The sequence below is a fragment of the Carcharhinus amblyrhynchos genome, unplaced genomic scaffold (genome assembly GCF_965287045.1).
Source record: "Carcharhinus amblyrhynchos unplaced genomic scaffold, sCarAmb.v2.hapA scaffold_48, whole genome shotgun sequence".
NCBI lineage: Eukaryota > Metazoa > Chordata > Chondrichthyes > Carcharhiniformes > Carcharhinidae > Carcharhinus > Carcharhinus amblyrhynchos.
The window spans coordinates 200726-218396 of NW_027649789.1; the positions used below are offsets into that span (position 1 = coordinate 200726).

General features: G+C 44.7%; 1 protein-coding gene across 1 annotated transcript; it reads left to right on the forward strand.

The window, feature by feature from the left end:
* The first annotated feature begins 1879 nt into the window (after positions 1-1879).
* LOC145337439 (NACHT, LRR and PYD domains-containing protein 3-like) lies at positions 1880-13147 on the forward strand. The gene is made up of 3 exons (XM_080182209.1): positions 1880-2042; positions 2131-2196; positions 11406-13147. Exons 1-3 carry the CDS (start codon positions 1883-1885, stop codon positions 13145-13147), a joined length of 1968 nt encoding a protein of 655 aa, XP_080038335.1. The 5' UTR covers positions 1880-1882.
* Positions 13148-17671: the final 4524 nt, after the last annotated feature.

Here is a 17671-nt window from a genome sequence, read left to right on the forward strand (position 1 = left end):
TCCTCAGCTAATTCAGTTCATTCCAAATGTTATCATTAAATAACCAAACTAAATTTAAACTGTAAATGCTTTGGGTCCTGGCAATATTCTGGCAAGAGAAAGATGCATCAGTGATCGTATTTATAACTGAATCTCAGATGTGGGGTGTTTGCTGACCATTGCACGATGTTCAGTACAATTTGCAACTCCGCAGATGCTGAAACAATTAGAACACATATGGAAGAAAACCTGGATACCAGTCAGACCTGGGCTGCTGTATGCCAAGTAACATTCACGCTACAAAAAATGCCAGGCAATTACAAATGTCATCAAAAGAGATTCCATCCCTCCCTCCTTGGTGATTGAATTTCATTACAATCATTGAATCCCCCACTATCAGGATGCTGGGGGGTGGGGGTGGGGGGGGGGGAGGTGGTGGTGGTGTGGTGCAGCTGACCTGAAACTGAATTGTACCAGGCACAAAATACTGATGAGGAGAGCAGGTCAGATTCTGGAGATTCTGTGGAGAGTGACTCACTTCCTCACTCCCCAAGATCTATTCATTGTCTAAAATGGTAGGAAGGACTACTACTTACATGGTGAAAAGCTGCAGCATGCGACGGTGCAGAGGGACCTGGGGGTTCTTGTGCATGGGTCGCAAAAACCCAGCCTGCAGGTGCAGCAGGTGGTCAGGAAGGCAAATGGGATGCTGGCCTTCATAGCGAGGGGGATTGAATATAAAAGTAGGGAGGTCTTGCTGCGGCTGTATAGGGCATTGGTGAGGCCGCAGCTGGAATACTGTGTGCAGTTTTGGTCACCGCACTTGCGCAAGGATATTTTGGCCTTGGAGGGAGTGCAGAGGAGGTTTACTAGGCTGATGCCGGAGTTGAGGGTGTTGAGCTACGAGGAGAGGCTGAATAAACTGGGCTTGTACTCGTTAGAGTTTAGAAGGATGAGGGGAGATCTCAATGAGACGTATAAGATGATGAAAGGGTTGTATAGGGTAGAGGTGGAGAGACTCTTCCCGCTCAGAAAGGACAGTAGGACCAGAGGACACAGCCTCAAGATAAAGGGGGCGGCGGTTTAGAACGGAGTTGAGGAGGAACTTCTTCACTCAAAGGGCGGTGAATCTCTGGAATTCTCTGCCCGTTGAAGTGGTGGGGGCTTCCTCGCTAAATATATTTAAGACGTGGGTTGATGGGTTTTTGTTAGGCGAGGGGATTAAGGGTTATGGGGAGAAAGCGGGAAAGTGAAACTGAGACGCGACAGATCAGCCATGATCTTATTGAATGGCGGGGCAGGCTCGAAGGGCTAGATGGCCTACTCCTGCTCCTATTTCTTATGTTCTTGAAAGGCACAAGTCAGAGTGTGATGGATTAGTCTCCATTTGCCTGGATGTGCACAGTTCCAACAACTTTCAACACGTTTGACAGTATCCCGGACAGAACAGCCCCCTGATTGACAGCCCATCTCACCAACATCAACATTCACACCGTCCACTATCGACACACATGGCAGCAGGGTTTGAGTGTTTGCTATTTACATGATACACTGCCACAACATAATAAAAAAGTGGATCAGGAATATGATGTCATGTTGGGTACGGAAGTTCAGATGAAATTAATCCCATTGAAAATTTTGCTGGTTCTCTGGGATTTCTCATTCTCTTTGAAAAGTATTTTAAGTTAAAATTTGGATAATTCATATGTTGATTAAACGAAGGACAGAATCAAAATGTGACCTTTATTCAGTGTTCAGAACGGATCAGGACCCAGTCCAGGGACTGTCTCCTGTCCGCAAAACAACTGGGAAACCCCTGAACAGATCCTTTCCTTCTCAATCTCAGTGCTTTCACTCTGTTTTTAAATACGCTCCTTATTATTCTTTACAGAAAGTAATTGAAATGGCAGACAGTGGGAACCCAGCGGACTATTCCAAACTTCTCCTGGATCTGGTGATAGAGAAAGGTTCTCGGGCTCTCAGGGTGATGTGGGAATCCTTTGTGGAAATGCACCGTGGGTTACCAAAGTTGGAGAAAATACTGAGAGAATTACCGACACTTGGTACAGTAAAATCGCTCAGTGAATTAAACATTGCAGATTTTTCTGATATTCAGATTGCTGATTTCATGATTGTAATTCCTTTAATCAGGTCCTGATGCATTTAGTTATATGAACATCCCACAAGGTTTATCAGAAATACCCAGTAACCTAAAAGGTAAGTAATGACAATGAAGATTGCAAACTAATTATTTCACTTCTAAGAGTCTGAATAATTAGTTGTCAGAATTTGGGAATCAGAAAATCGAAGTCTCGGAATCAGGGTTAAATATTGTTTGAATTTGTTGTCCATCTTCATCTGTTCTGTATAGGTTCAAGTTTGACCGATGTTGATCTCTAAACTGCTCCACCATTGAACAAGTCCATACCTGATTGCATTCCTGTTTTTCCCGATCATCTTTCGTCTGTCGTGCTTTATGGTTTTTCACTTAACGAACTCTGAATTACCAGAACCTCATTTTCTTGTTCTGTGTGTTTTCCACCACAGTCCATAAATACTTCGAATGCCTGAATTTCACTGAACTGTTGCCAAGTTTGTTTATTCAGGTTTATTCTTTAAACAGTTCAAATCCTCAGTTAGCAAATCCATTTAGGGGGGTTAATGGGGGTAAATATGTGGAGTTACGGGAAAGTCCTTGTGTGGGATGTTCTGTCGGAGAGTCAGAACAGACTCGATGGACCGGTGGCTTCCTTCCCCACTATAAAGGCTCGCCTTGTTAGCATGCTCATATTGTCTCTGTTTTACAACTCATAAACACCATTCAACTTGTTCTGGAAAGTAAATTATCGAGAGCTCGGCGAGCCTTTGTGAGGAAGACCATCAAAGCTAATGAGTGTTGTTTATTGTGTTGCTGTTGTAAATTATGAATTACCTTTTTGCATTTGATCACTTTAATTTATTCTTCTTCCTTTTTGAACAAGTAAATGATGTGATGCGACCTCTTAAATGTTCCTTTACACTGTTTCGTGGGGTCACGGACAATATTGAGTTACAGACAGCATTGTAATTATTCTTTCACAATCATTTAAGAAAGATGCATTCAAACACCATCTTTTTGCCGTAGATTTTTGACCCAGGTCACAAGTCTATGGACTTATGATCAGAGAGAGTTACAGCGAGAATGTCACTGTCAATGATTCTGTGAGACTCTGACTCAATTATAAATAAATAGTCAATGTGAGAGTGAAAGCAGTGAGTTTTGGAGTGAAATATAAAGTCTCTGTTACTCGGGTGCAGAAGCTTCCATATGTCCAGCAGCCCAGCCTCAGTAATATGATTTCTCAGTGATTTGCTTATATTGGAGCACGGGTTTGATGATGCTGAGAGCCAGTCTCCCATTTGGGACACAACACAATTCGAATCTCACCCAATAAGAACAATCCTGTACTTTTAGCTAAGATTGAAGATTATTTTCCTGAATTGTGGGTCATTCTCATTTGGGGCCCGTGAATGACAGTTCAGTGCCTTCTACTGATCCGTTATACAACACCAATTCGCTTTCATTGTCCGTAAGTTGTGAGTGGACACAAAACGTCACCAGTCTGTGAAATAAGATTGCTAAACCCCTTATTCCCCCTGATGGGTGAGAGGAAAAGAACAACAAAACAAGAACAAAGAACAACCCAGCACGGGAAACAGGCCCTTCGGCCCAACGAGCCCACGCCGCCACATCACCCTACACCTATTCTACCCTGTCTGTCTACAAATAGAACCCCTAACTTAGCCAGATTCAGGGGAGAATAGTGTCAATTTGGTAAAACCAATCAGCCTAAGAGCACATCTTTGGGGTGTGGGAGGAAACCGGAGCGCCCGGAGGAAACCCACGCAACCACAGGGAGAATGCGCAAACTCCCACAGACACAGGCCCAAATCCATGTATCTGCACAGCTAGAGTGCTAGTCACCGAGCTGTTGCAGCGCCCGTCTACCAGTCCAGGATCAAGCACACACACTGACACGAAGTACTAGGCCACTCCTGGAACCTCCAAGAGCAGCCCACGCACGACCGTGTGCATGCCCCTCGTTTGACAACGAGGTGGACCTCCACCTGCGGAATAAAAAGACAAAAACGTTAATCTCACAAGTCTGCTTTTCCGGTGTCTCCCGAGGTTCTGACCTTATTTAATAGCCCCTACCATAACCCTCCATCCTCGTTTCACTCATGTGTCTATCTAACTGAACCTTAAACGAGTCCAACGTTCCCGCCTCCACCACCCTACTCGGTAGCGCGTTCCATACCCCTACAATTCTCTGCGTAAAGAACCTTCCTCTCACATCCAAATTATACCTCTCCCCCCTCACCCTTAAACCATGTCCTCTCGTATTTGTACCCAATCTAGGGAGTAGTCTCTCACTATTGACTCTGTCTATTCCCTTCAGTATCTTATATACCTCTATCATGTCCCCCCTCAATCTCCGTCTTTCCAAGGAGAACAGTCTCAGTTTCTCCAACCTTTCCTCGTAACCCAGCCCCTCCATGCCAGGCAACATCCTGGTAAACCTCCTCTGCACCCTTTCCAGAGACTCCACGTCCTTCCAGTAGTAAGGTGACCAGAACTGGACGCAGTACTCCAAATGCGGTCTAACCAACATTCTGTACAACTGAAGCATTAGACGGCAGCTTTTATACTCTATACCCCTTCCTATAAAGGCTAGCATTCCATAAGCCTTCCTAACAACATTCTTCACTTGTGTCGCAACCTTCATGGATTTGTGAACCTGCACTCCCAGGTCCCTGTGTATTTCTAATCTCCTAATCTGTCTACCTTTTATCACATAGCTCCTCTCTGCATTATTCCTTCCAAAATGCATCACCTCGCATTTGTCAGGATTAAATTCCATCTGCCACCTATCTGCCCAATGCACCAACCTATCTATATCCTGTTGTATCACCTGACAATCCACTTCAGTACCCGCCAACCCTGCCATCTTGGTGTCATCAGCAAACTTGCTGATCACACCACCTACGCTCTCTTCCAAGTCATTTATGTATACTACAAAGAGGAGAGGTCCCAGTACTGAGCCCTGCGGCACACCACTGGTCACTGGCCTCCAGCCTGACAAGGTCCCCTCCACAACTACCCTCTGTCTCCTATTACCCAGCCAGTTCTCAATCCACCTAGCTACCTGACCTCGTATCCCATGCGCCTTAACCTTTTCTACCAGCCTACCATGAGGGACTTTGTCAAACGCCTTACTGAAATCCATATAGATGACATCAACGGCTCTCCCATCGTCAACCGTTTTTGTCACCTCCTCAAAGAATTCCACCAGATTCGTAAGGCAAGACCTCCCTCTAACAAAGCCATGTTGCGTATCCCTAATCAGATCGCAACGCTCCAAATGCTCATACTTCCTACCCCTAAGTATTTTCTCCATTTATTTCCCTACCACCGATGTCAAACTCACTGGTCTATAATTTCCAGGGTTATCCCTACTACCTTTTTTGAACAGCGGTACCACATGTGCTACCCTCCAGTCTTCTGGGACCTCACCTGTGTCCAAAGAAGAGACAAAGATTTGCGCCAGAGGCCCAGCAATTTCATCTTTCACCACCCTAAGCAGCCTGGGATAAATACCATCAGGCCCCGGAGCTTTATCCGTCCTTACGCTACCTAAAAGCCCTAGCACTTCCTCCCTCTTAATAGATATTTCCTGCAGCTGATCCTCAGCTCCCTCTGAGAGACCGCACAACTCCGAACCCCTCTCCTTCGTGAATACCGACGCAAAGTATTCATTCAGGAGCTCCCCCATTCCCTCCGACTCAATACATAACTCCCCACTTTTGTCCCTAAGAGGACCAATTTTCCCTCTAACTACTCTCTTGCTCCTAATATAGGAATAAAATGCCTTTGGATTTTCCTTAATCCTACCAGCCAAAGCCATTTCATGCCCTCTCTTCGCCCTTCTAATTCCCCTTTTTAGCTCCCTCCTACTCACTCTATATTCCTCCAGCGCACTCTCCGTATCCAGTTGTTTCGACCTAACATACGCCTCCCTCTTCTTCCTGACCAAGTCTTCAATACCCCCTGTAATCCACGGCTCTCTAATCCTACCTTTCCCACCCTTCCGCTTAACCGGAACATACCTCCCCTGCAACCATTGTATTTTGCCTTTAAAAGCCTCCCACTTGCCAACCGTGGACTTGCCAGCTAACAGTCCCTCCCAATCAGTGTCCTGCAGCTCCCTCCTAATCCGGCTATAGCTCGCCTTTCCCCAGTTCAGCACACTCCCGTTCGGCCGGCACTCGTCCCTTTCCATTTTTATCCTAAAGTAGACGGACTTGTGGTCACTGTTAGCCACATGTTCGCCTACCTCTACCTCAACCACCTGCCCCGGCTCATTACCCAACACTAAATCCAGTATAGCCTCTCCCCTAGTCAGGCTAGTTACATACTGCTCTAGAGACCCTTCCAAAACACATTTCACAAATTCCTCTCCCTCTGTACCCCCAGCTCTAGGCCCCCTCCAATTCACTCCGGGAAAATTAAAATCACCCACTACAACCACTCTATTCTTCCTGCACCTGTCCAAAATGCCCCTGCAAATGCCTTCCTCCACTGACCTCGGGCTGTTAGGTGGCCTATAGTATACCCCTAGCAACGTAATCTCTCCCTTTTTATTCCTCAACTCCACCCACAGTGACTCAATCCCTGTCTCTTCCATATTGTCCTCCCTCTGCACTACTGTGATGTTTTCCTTGACTAACAGTGCCACCCCTCCACCTCTCTTCAACCCTCCTCTGTCACACCTAAAACACTTGTTCCCAGGAACATTCAGCTGCCAGTCCTGCCCTTCCCGTAACCACGTCTCTGTTACAGCCACCACATCTAACTGCCTCACAAACATCAAGGCCCTAAGCTCATCCGTTTTCCCTGTCACACTCCTAGCATTGAAACAGATACAGTTCAACCCATAAGTGTCCCTCGGAACCTCCTTCTCCCTGATACTTTTCCTTTCACCCGACTCTCTCCCAGCCACCTCCCCACCCCCCCCTCCATATTAGTTTAAACCATTCATAAACACCCCAGCTAACCTCCCCGCTAAGACACTAGTTCCCCTCCCATTCAAATTCTCCCCACCTCTCCTGTACAATTGCCCTTCTCTCCTAAACACCTCCCAGTGATCCACAAAAGTAAAGCCCTCCACCCTACACCAATCCCTCAACCATGCATTCAGCTGCATGATCTCGTCATTCTTTGCCCTGCTCGTACTGGGCAGCAACCCAGAGAGTGCCACCCTGGAGGTCCTGCTCTTTAGTTCGGCCCCCATCTCCCTAAATTGCCTACGGACCTCTACCCTACTCCTCCTTCCTATGTCCCCCTCCCCTACATGTACTATGACCTCTGCCTGGGTCCCCTCCCCTTTCAAAATTCCCTCTACCCTTTCTGTTACATCCTTTACCCCTGCTCCAGGAAGGCAGACCACCATCCTGGAGTCGCGCCTCTGTCCACAGAACCTCCCATCAATACCTCGGACCCTCCCATCCCCTACCACTATCACCTTGCCAGCCCCCTTCTGTCCCTCTAAGTCAGTCTCCCCTTCCTGCCTATCGTTCTGTGCCCCTGTCGACGAACACTGGGGGGCCACTGGGGAGGCCGGGGGACCCTGACTACTCTTCTTCTTCCTCTTTCTCCTCCTAACCGTCGTCCACCCTTCCTGCTCTTCAGCCCTTGGAACCTCTTCCTGCTCGTGGTTCCGAGCCATCAACTCCTCGTTTTCCCTGACTAGAAACGCATCCTCCAAACGCCCCTCGAGTTGCCTGACCCGGGCCCTCAAGCGCTGAAGTTCTAAACATTTACTGCAGATGTGGACCTTGGGGACACATGACACCACCAAGAACTCCCACATGTGGCACCTGACACAACTTATATTCCTTCCTATATACCCTGCCATTTCCCAACCTCCTGTAAGTGCCCAAAGGTAGAAATCTGTCACTCACCTTCTCTAAGCCTGCTCTCCCCTAAGCCCAGCGAGCCAAAGCCCTTCTCACTCAGTTCCCACTCACTCTGCTGCCTGCTCCCGACGCTGCCCGCTGTATGCTGCTACCCCTTTTTTATACCCCCCCGCTCCCCCTTAACGACAATCCCCTCACCTAACTTCCGGTACAGAAGTAAACTACACTCTTAACAAGCCCCGAGAACTAGAAGTACAGAAGAAAAGCGGTTTTCACTTCAAATCAGTCACTCACCACAGCCACAGCCACCAGGTTCAATGCTCCGGAGAACAAGAAGACCTGGTTCGTCCAGGATCTGCCCAGATACTATGTTCTTTATCAGACAAATGTGTTCCCTTTAAAAATGCAATTTTGCAGCTCAGACAGCAGTTTCTGTTAAGAGGTTTATATTACCCTTTTACATTCTAGCTAATTACCCTGAACACACCCATAATAATCTGCATTTAATTAATCTGACCGGAGTATCCAGCTAGGAAAGTAGCCTGATATCAGAGAAGAAAACATTGAGAGAGGGGGGAATGAGAGAAAGAAACATGTACTGCCAATACAATGGCTTTTATATGGTTCCCCTGGGATTTCTGTCAGATAAAAACTATATACATAAAAGTTTTACTGCAAATTTGATCCATTTCCAAATGACGAAAACCAGTTGTGCTTAAACCAACAGAAGTGGCTCACTATTCAAACCGTTAAATGTCAACTTGAGTATAAACAATAAATCTCCAGATGCAGATCTTCCGACTCTGAGGCCTCCAGCTCCACTGGTGATAAGCCACATGAGTTAATTCTCTTGTCTAAACAAGCGTAGTCGTGTCCATGGATACGGTCAGCTGAGGCTGCTCCCCCTGCCCATCAAAGTGTTCATATCCTCACCCGTTGTGAATTGGTTAAAACTTTCTGAACATATGATCATAAGAAATAGGAGCAGGAGTAGGCCATCTAGCCCTTCAAGCCTGCCCCGCCATTCAATAAGATCATGGCTGATCTGAAGTGGATCAGTTCCACTTTCCCGCTTTCTCCCCATAACCCTTAATTCCCTTGTCTGTCAGAAACCTATCCACCCGTGTCTTAAATATATTTAGTGAGGTAGCCTCCACCACTTCAACGGGCAGAGAATTCCAGAGATTCACCACCCTTTGAGTGAAGAAGTTCCTCCTCAACTCCGATCTAAACTCCCCCCCTTACCTTGAGGCTGTGCCCTCTAGTTCTGCTGTCCTTTCTGAGCACGAAGAATCTCTCTACCTCTACCCTATCCATCCCTTTCATTATCTTATACGTCTCTATAAGATCCCCCCTCATGCTTCTAAACTCTAACGAGTACAGACCCAGTCTATTCAATCTCTCTTCATAGGCTAACCCCCTCGAAGGGCTAGATGGCCTTCTCCTGCTCCTATTTCTTATGTTCTTATGTTCCAACATAACCAGTTGCAATTCATTAAATCTTCACTCAACTTTAACCAACTGAACATCAACTTTCAACTGAACTTTAACTCTTAAACTGCACTTTAACTTTAACTGAACATCCACTTTAATTAAACGTCAACTTTAACTATTTTAACTGAAAATAGATTGTCCCCAGATGAGGAAAATATTGGCCAAAAAATATTTTCAATGTAGAATCTATTTTCCCCATCTCTGAAACATCCTTCAGGGTACAAGTCTACTTGTGATGGTCAGTCTCTTTGAGTTATCGCTGCCAGACAAAGGTCTCACATGGCTTTTTATCCATAATTCCCCACTCGCCTCTGAAAGATTATCTGTTATTCAGCCGATTGTGTAACCAGAAACCGATCACATGGCTCAAACATTCACTGAAATTACTTTTGAAAGATGCCTTTACGCTTAGTTGATTTTATAAATCTCCTACATAGCAGCTATATAAATCAGAGACACAGTGTTTCTGTCAATGTAAACAACTTCCCTTATCTGGGCCAATACAGGAAGCTTCAGAACACAGCTCCTATTCCAGAGTGTCTTTATGACCTATAGCTGGTTTTAATCGATATGTTGAATAAAAATCCCAGCATGCTTCTCTCCCAGTGAGCTTACCCTTTTTACAGTCCCTGTTGCCATTATTGTTGTTAAATCATTGTTGAGGTCGTTCTTTCTCCGTCTACACCCTGTTTAAACAGATATTCAAATCCATGTCATGTTACATTTGAAGTATATCTATCAGTAGTTCGGGCTTTCTTGTGTACAATTACGTTTCTAACTTATTTTCCATTTCATCTCTCCGGATTTCAAATGATCAAAGTATGCATTTGTTACTTTAGCGTCAAAACTACAACAATAATTGCAACTGCAAAGTAATTCTTATCCATAGTTGTATTTGTACATTCACACCCCAATTCCAAAATTCATCTCACCAGTTGGCTCTGTTTCTTGCTGCAATCACTTGCCTGGTTTTCTCTCTTTGTTGAATGACTTGGGCAATAGTTTGGTGAGTTGTATCTGTTTCTTGATCCATTGCTAGTCTTTACGTAAAATTATAATGTTAGCTTCACATTTATCAATGTACTTGCTCAAAGTACTGTTTGATTCCTCAGTGACATCATTAATGTTTTCTTTCAATTTATCTATGCTGACCAGCTTGAGGTGGTCTTTCCTTGATGGGATTTGGGCTTTAAAGCAAAGGAAAGTGTTAGCAATGAGGAATAAAAAATCTGACAGCTGTATAACGATTACTTGAAATACACTACAATGATGGGATGGGTATTTTTTGAGTTCTCTGTCTGAATGCAAGTTTGAACCATGACTGAATGATCTCCGGCATGGGTAAGACAAGGAGTGAGGTCCCGAATTTTCCCCAGAGGCAACGGGGATCGAACCCCATGCTGTTGACACAATATGGCCCACAATCTGAGCAACTGAGCCAACCAGCTCCTCAGTAACATGGGGTGCCTGATAGCACAGCAGAACTTTTCATGTTCAAAACTGTTGGTATTTCAATGTTCCCACAGCATGAAAGGGAATCTGCTGAAGGTGGGATAATCACAGACTCCTGAATAATTACAATCTCTCCATTTCCCATTCATATCCAATATCCCATTTACCATTTCTGCAGTAGATTGGGAACATCGACTAGTTCACAGACTGTTGGACCTGAAAATCGTCTGTTCATGTAACTATGCTCCTTGCAGACTCCCAGTGAGGTGTCTGGATTAACGGCAGGTTAGGCTTTAACCATCAGAGAGAAAACATCACCTTTATAAAATGGACATGTTATGGAAATATTAGAGTTAAGTCACGATCTGAAACTTTAATTAAAAATTGTTGCCTGTGAAATGAGGTTTCCAACAACTTAATTTCAATTCCTGCACAAACCTGATGCACACTGTAAAGTAAGTCTAACAATTCAGCAAAGATAGCGTTTTAATGCAGCTAACATTTTCTGTCTGTTCTGACTGAAGATCTCCAACAGAAGCACAAGGAGACACTCCAGGTACAAACTGAAACACTGAGAGTGAACACTATCCTCATAAAGGAGAAGGTTAAGATTTTCCAGCTGGTTGATCGATACGCTGAGCTAACGGTTATTTCCGCTGTTCGAGATCGGACACTTGTCGAACATGAACTGCTGGCAAGAGGCCAAGACCATGAAAAATGGAGAGTGAAACATCTCCGGAGAGAACTGGAAAAAATCCGAACTGATCAATTGTTCCAGAGCAGCTTTTCCCAGAGAAAATCCAAATCTGGGAGCTCAGCAGCAGTGAGCGGAGTCCCAGGAATTGGAAAAACAACAATGGTACAAAAGATTGTTTATGACTGGGCCACTGGGAAAATATACCCACACTTTCAATTTGTCTTCAGTTTTAAATTCCGGGATTTGAACACTATTAACTGTAGAATAAACCTGAGAAATCTGATACTGTTTTTCTATCCTTACTTTGGGAATATTCTGGGAGAGCTCTGGAAGAACCCAGAGGGATTGCTGTTTATATTCGATGGTTTGGATGAATTCAAGGACACGATTGATTTTGCCGACAATCGGAGAAATACAGAACCTCAGTCCATGTGCACAGATCCTGAATGCTGGTGTGAAGTGTCTGACATTGTGTACAGTTTAATACAGCACAAGCTGCTCCCAGGATGTTCAGTGCTAGTGACCAGCCGCCCCACTGCGCTACATTTATTAGAAAAGGCTGAGATCAGTGTCTGGGCTGAAATCCTGGGATTTGTTGGTGATGAACGGAAGGAATATTTCAACAAGCTTTTTGAAGATCAGGCGGTGGCAGCAGCTGTTTTCAAACACGTGGAGGAGAACGAGATCCTGTACACCATGTGTTACAACCCTTCCTACTGCTGGATCCTCGCTCTGTCACTGGGTCCCTTCTTTACACAAAGAGACAGGAACCGGCAGCAAGTTCCCAAGACCATCACCCAACTATATTCCTACTATATTTACAACATTCTGAAAAACCATAGCCAAGAGATTGAAAACCCCCGTGATGTGTTACTGAAGCTTGGTGAGATGGCCTACACAGGAGTCTCCAAGAAGAAGATTGTGTTTGGAAATGGAGATTTGATTGAGTACAATCTACAACCTTCCCAGTTCCTGTCTGGGTTCCTGATGGAACTTTTGGAGAGAGATGATTCTGCCCAGAGTGTGGTTTATACATTCCCACACCTCACCATCCAAGAGTTTGTAGCTGCACTCACACAATTCCTGACTCCAGATCCCGGGGAGATCGGGAAACTCCTCAGTGAAGCCCACAGCGAGGCAGATGGGCGATTTGAGATATTTCTCCGTTTTGTTGCTGGTCTCTCCTCCCCACAGTCAGCTCGACCCCTGGAGGAGTTTCTGGGTCCATTTCTTCATCAAACAACATGCCGAGTGATTGACTGGGTGAAGGAGAAGGTTGAAGGGCAGATTGGGAACATGGGGACTGTAACTGGGAAAAGGAACCTCCTGAACACATTCCACTACCTGTTTGAGTCTCAGAATAAAGCACTGGCTCAGAACACAGTGGGATCTGTGGAAACACTTTCATTTAGCAGATTGCGACTGACCCCGATTGACTGTGCAGTCCTGTCTCATGTCATTGGACTCTGTGATACAATAAAACACCTCAATCTAGAGGAATGCTTCATTCAGTGTGAAGGGATCCAGCGGCTGGGACCCGTTCTGCACAAGTGTCAGGAGTTGAGGTAACTGTTTGTTTGGTCCCATTCCTGATATTTTCATTGAGAAGCCATTTCCTTTGTTCTGATAAAACAGAGGCATGTTCAGTTGAGGAGGTCGAGAGGTAAATAATGTCCAATGGTCACAGAGAAAGTGTGGGAGAATGGCACAAAGTAATAATGCTCATTTCAGAGCAGCTGCAGACATGTAAACTGGACAGTATTGCAGTTGATAAGGAGGATGTGCTAGATATTCTTGAGGGTTTGAAAATAGATAAGTCCCCTGGTCCGGACGGGATTTACCCTAGGATTCTCTGGGAGGCAAGGGAGACGATTGCAGAGCCTCTGGCTCTGATCTTCAGGTCGTCGTTGGTCACTGGTATAGTGCCAGAAGATTGGAGGTTAGCGAATGTTGTCCCATTGTTTAAGAAGGGGAACAGAGACTTCCCCGGGAATTATAGACCGGTGAGTCTTACTTCTGTTGTGGGCAAGGTTTTAGAAAAAATTATTAGGGATAGGATTTATAGTTATTTGGAGAGTAATGAATTGATTAGAGATAGTCAGCATGGTTTTGTAGCGGGTAGGTCGTGCCTTACTAACCTTATTGAGTTTTTTGAGAAAGTGACTAAAGAGGTGGATGGGGGTAAGGCAGTTGACGTGGTATACATGGATTTTGGTAAGGTGTTTGATAAGGTTCACCATGGAAGGCTTCTGCAGAAATTGCAGATGTATGGGATTGAGGGTGATCTAGGAAATTGGATTAGGAATTGGCTGGCGGATAGGAGACAGAGGGTGGTGGTTGATGGTAAGTATTCGACATGGAGTTCAGTCACGAGTGGTGTGCCTCAGGGATCTGTTTTGGGGCCACTGCTGTTTGTAATTTTTATAAATGATCTGGATGAGGGTATAGTTGGGTGGATTAGTAAATTTGCTGATGGCACCAAAGTCGGAGGTGTGGTAGATAGTGAGGAAGGGTGTCTTAGTCTACAGGGAGACTTGGACAAGTTGCAGAGCTGGGCCGAGAGGTGGAGGATGGAGTTTAATGTGGAAAAGTGTGAGGTAATTCACTTTGGCAGGAATAACGGATGTGTAGAGTATAGGGCTAACTGTAGGGCTCTGAATAGTGTGGATGAACAGAGGGATCTAGGTGTATGTGTACATAGATCCCTGAAAGTTGGGAATCAAGTAGATAGGGTTGTTAGGAAGGCATACGGTGTCTTGGCGTTTATTGGTAGGGGGATTGAATTTAGGAGCCGCAGCGTCATGTTGCAACTGTACAAAACTCTGGTGCGGCCGCACTTGGAGTATTGTGTGCAGTTCTGGTCCCCACATTATAGGAAGAATGTGGAGGCTTTGGAGAGGGTGCAGAGGAGGTTTACCAGGATGTTGCCTGGTATGGAGGGGAGGTCCTATGAGGAGAGACTGAGGGATTTGAGGTTGTTTTCGTTAGAAAGAAGGCGGCTACGAGGGGACCTTATTGAAAAATATAAAATGATTAGAGGTTTAGATAGGGTGGATAGTGATAGCCTTTTTCCTCGGATGGAGAAAGCTAGCACGAGGGGGCATAGCTTTAAATTAAGGGGTGGTAGTTATAGGACGGATGTCAGAGGTAGGTTCTTTACCCAGAGGGTGGTGAGGGATTGGAATGCCCTGCCTGCTGCAGTGGTAAATGCGCCTAGTTTGGGGGCGTTTAAGAGATCTATGGATAGGTTTATGGATGGTAAGGGTTTGGTTTAGGTTAGAGGGTCATTGTTTTTTAACTGGTCGGCGCAACATCGTGGGCCGAAGGGCCTGTTCTGCGCTGTAATGTTCTATGTTCTATGATGGGCCGATTGGCCTCATTCTGAACCTGTAATAAATCGATGACTCTCTGATAAAACTACAGCAGTTCAAGAATGCAGATTTTCATGGCAAATGGGCATGGACAGTAAGTGTTGGCATAATCAGTGAACGTAACATTCTTCAGTGAATAAGGGCTCCCTACAAAAATTAAAACAAAGGATATTTCACTCTCCCAACAGAAACATCTGATTATGTATGATACTAGAAAGGACTTTTTTTCCTCTTGTGTTCGGTACAGCTTACAGTTTGTGGCTAATTATTATCAGGATTATTTTCCTATATGCTGCCTCCGTTATCGATTATAGTTGGTGTGTGTTATATCAGGACAGTGTCCCTTTATAATTCATGTGATCACCGGTGACATCAGTCAGGATCGCAGTGGATGTTCAGTCTTGTATCAAACCTTACACTTTGCAGTCTAGAGAAAGAAAAAACCTCAGTTAGGTTATAACACCCCACTAGTTTCCTGTTCCAGCTTTTATTGGTAGAGGGATTGAATTTCGGAGCCGTGAGGTTATGTTACAACTGTACAAAACTCTGGTGTGGCCGCACTTGGAGTATTGCGTACAGTTCTGGTCGCCGCATTATAAGAAAGATGTGGAGGCATTGGAAAGGGTGCAGAGGAGGTTTACCAGGATGTTGCCTGGTATGGTGGGAAGGTCTTATGAGGAAAGGCTGAGGGACTTGAGGTTATTTTCATTGGAGAGAAGGTTACGAGGTGACCTGATTGAGGCATACAAGATGATCAGAGGGTTAGATAGGGTAGACAGCGAGAGCCTCTTTCCTCGGATGGTGAGGGCTAACATGAGGGGACATAGCTTCAAATTAAGGGTGGCAGTTATAGGACGGATGTCAGAGGTAGGTTCTTTACTCAGAGGGTAGTAAGGGCGTGGAATGCCCTGCCTGCAGCAATTGTGGACTCGCCAACTTTAAGGGTGTTCAAATGGTCAGTGGATAGGCATATGGATAACATTGGAATAGTTTAGGTTAGAGGGTCATTAGATTGGTTCCACTGGTCGGCACAACATCGAGGGCCGAAGGGCCTGTACTGTGCTGTAATGTTCTATGTTCCATGGTTCTGACTGCAGCCTCATAAAAGGCTCAGTATAAAACAGCCTCCACATCAATTCCAGGCAGTGCATTCCACACCTGAACCACTCGTGTTTTTTTTAAAGCTTTTATCTCACTGTATTTGCATTTTTTGCAAATCAGTTTAACTCTTGTTCTTGATCCTTGTACGAACAGCAACATTTTGATTTGCTACCTGTTCTGCCCAGCACCATCACTATTTTGAACATTTCTATCAAATCTTCTCTTATCGTTCTTTCTTCCACGGAGAACAACCTCTCCAACTGATCCTCATAACTGTGGTTTCACATCCCTGTACCCAATGCTGTAAACACTCTCTCCAATGTGTTCTAAACCTTCCTAAAGTATGACACGCTGAAGTAAGATCTTACTAATGTCTTTTACAGGTTCAGCACAGCCTCCTTGCTCTTGTACTCTATGTCCCTGTTGACAATGTTATGATCCCAGCTGACTATTGGACAGTCAGGTCTCAGAGTGAAAATCCGGCTCAGTAAATCATCACTTTTATTTTTTTTAATGTAGATGAACAGAATAATAAGGTAGTTGATTTAGTTTTAGCAAAAAGCTAAAATCTTCATTAAAAAATAATTACAGTGAACCACTACTGCACCCCATCTAACTTCACAGGTTTTGCAGATCTGTAAGGATGTCACAAGTTACAAAATAGGCTTTATGCTTTAATGTTCTCAATGAGTACACAGTCAGTGTAAACCAACAAGCCACCTGTGGTCAGATACACCAGTCTCTGAAACTAAGTGACAAATGCCGCCCAAAGTAACTTCAGTGAATTCTTCTTCAAATCCCCCAAATGTTTGTCACACTGTGAAAAAAGTTAGTCTCACTGGGACTCTTGCTTCCACTCTAGAACCTCCACTCTAGAACAAAAAAACAGCGTTTGCAATATTTTCCCAAACAATGCTTCCTCTCAGATGCCTTCACCAAGGATCCCCCTCCAATATTTCAATGTTCCCTTTCATTATTCCTTCATATTCAGCCGTGCCAACAGACACCAGTGCTTCATAGTCTGTATGAAGGTGTCATCAACTTTAGGATGATATCAGGTGTCTGGATTCTTGTGAACAAACTTTACCATGTCTGTATCTAGCAGCTCTGTTTGTAACTGGGAGCCTCTCTCTGCTCCTCTCTTTAACTTTGGGAGCAGTAGCTTGTTCAGATTCAGGTTTTATTGTCACTTTGACTTCTATCTTCCTGACACTCCTCTTTTCCTTCTTGGTTTCTGATGGTGATTTATCTTTTGGGTTCTGCTTTCTGAATCCCTACATTGTCCTGCCTCCACTGGCAGCCTCTGTGAACACCGTCTTGCTTCTTGGGTTAACTGGTTACAACTGAAACTCAGTGTTTCTATCATTCATTGTGGGCCTCTGAATATAAACAACCTTTTAAAAAAAACCTCTATAAGTATGACAATATCGTAACCCTTAAATTAAAATGCAGGGACAGTTTAAAGTGAAACCAGGCAGGCAGCTTTGTTTAACATGAAGTGAAATTAAAGTTTTGGCCCTTTCTGAGCTCACAAGCAAATTAAACTTGAGCTCATGAATTATTGTCCAATGCCCACAAACATTAACTATTTCATTACAGTAAAGCCCACGATTCTGTATTC

What these genes read in the sequence shown, in the direction of transcription:
- LOC145337439 (XM_080182209.1), top strand. Translation starts at nt 1,883, where the DNA reads ATGGCAGACAGTGGGAACCCAGCGGACTATTCCAAACTTCTCCTGGAT. An exon ending in GAGAGAATTACCGACACTTG is followed by an intron (nt 2,043 to 2,130) that starts GTACAGTAAAAT and finishes TCCTTTAATCAG; the next exon opens with GTCCTGATGCATTTAGTTAT. An exon ending in AATACCCAGTAACCTAAAAG is followed by an intron (nt 2,197 to 11,405) that starts GTAAGTAATGAC and finishes TTCTGACTGAAG; the next exon opens with ATCTCCAACAGAAGCACAAG.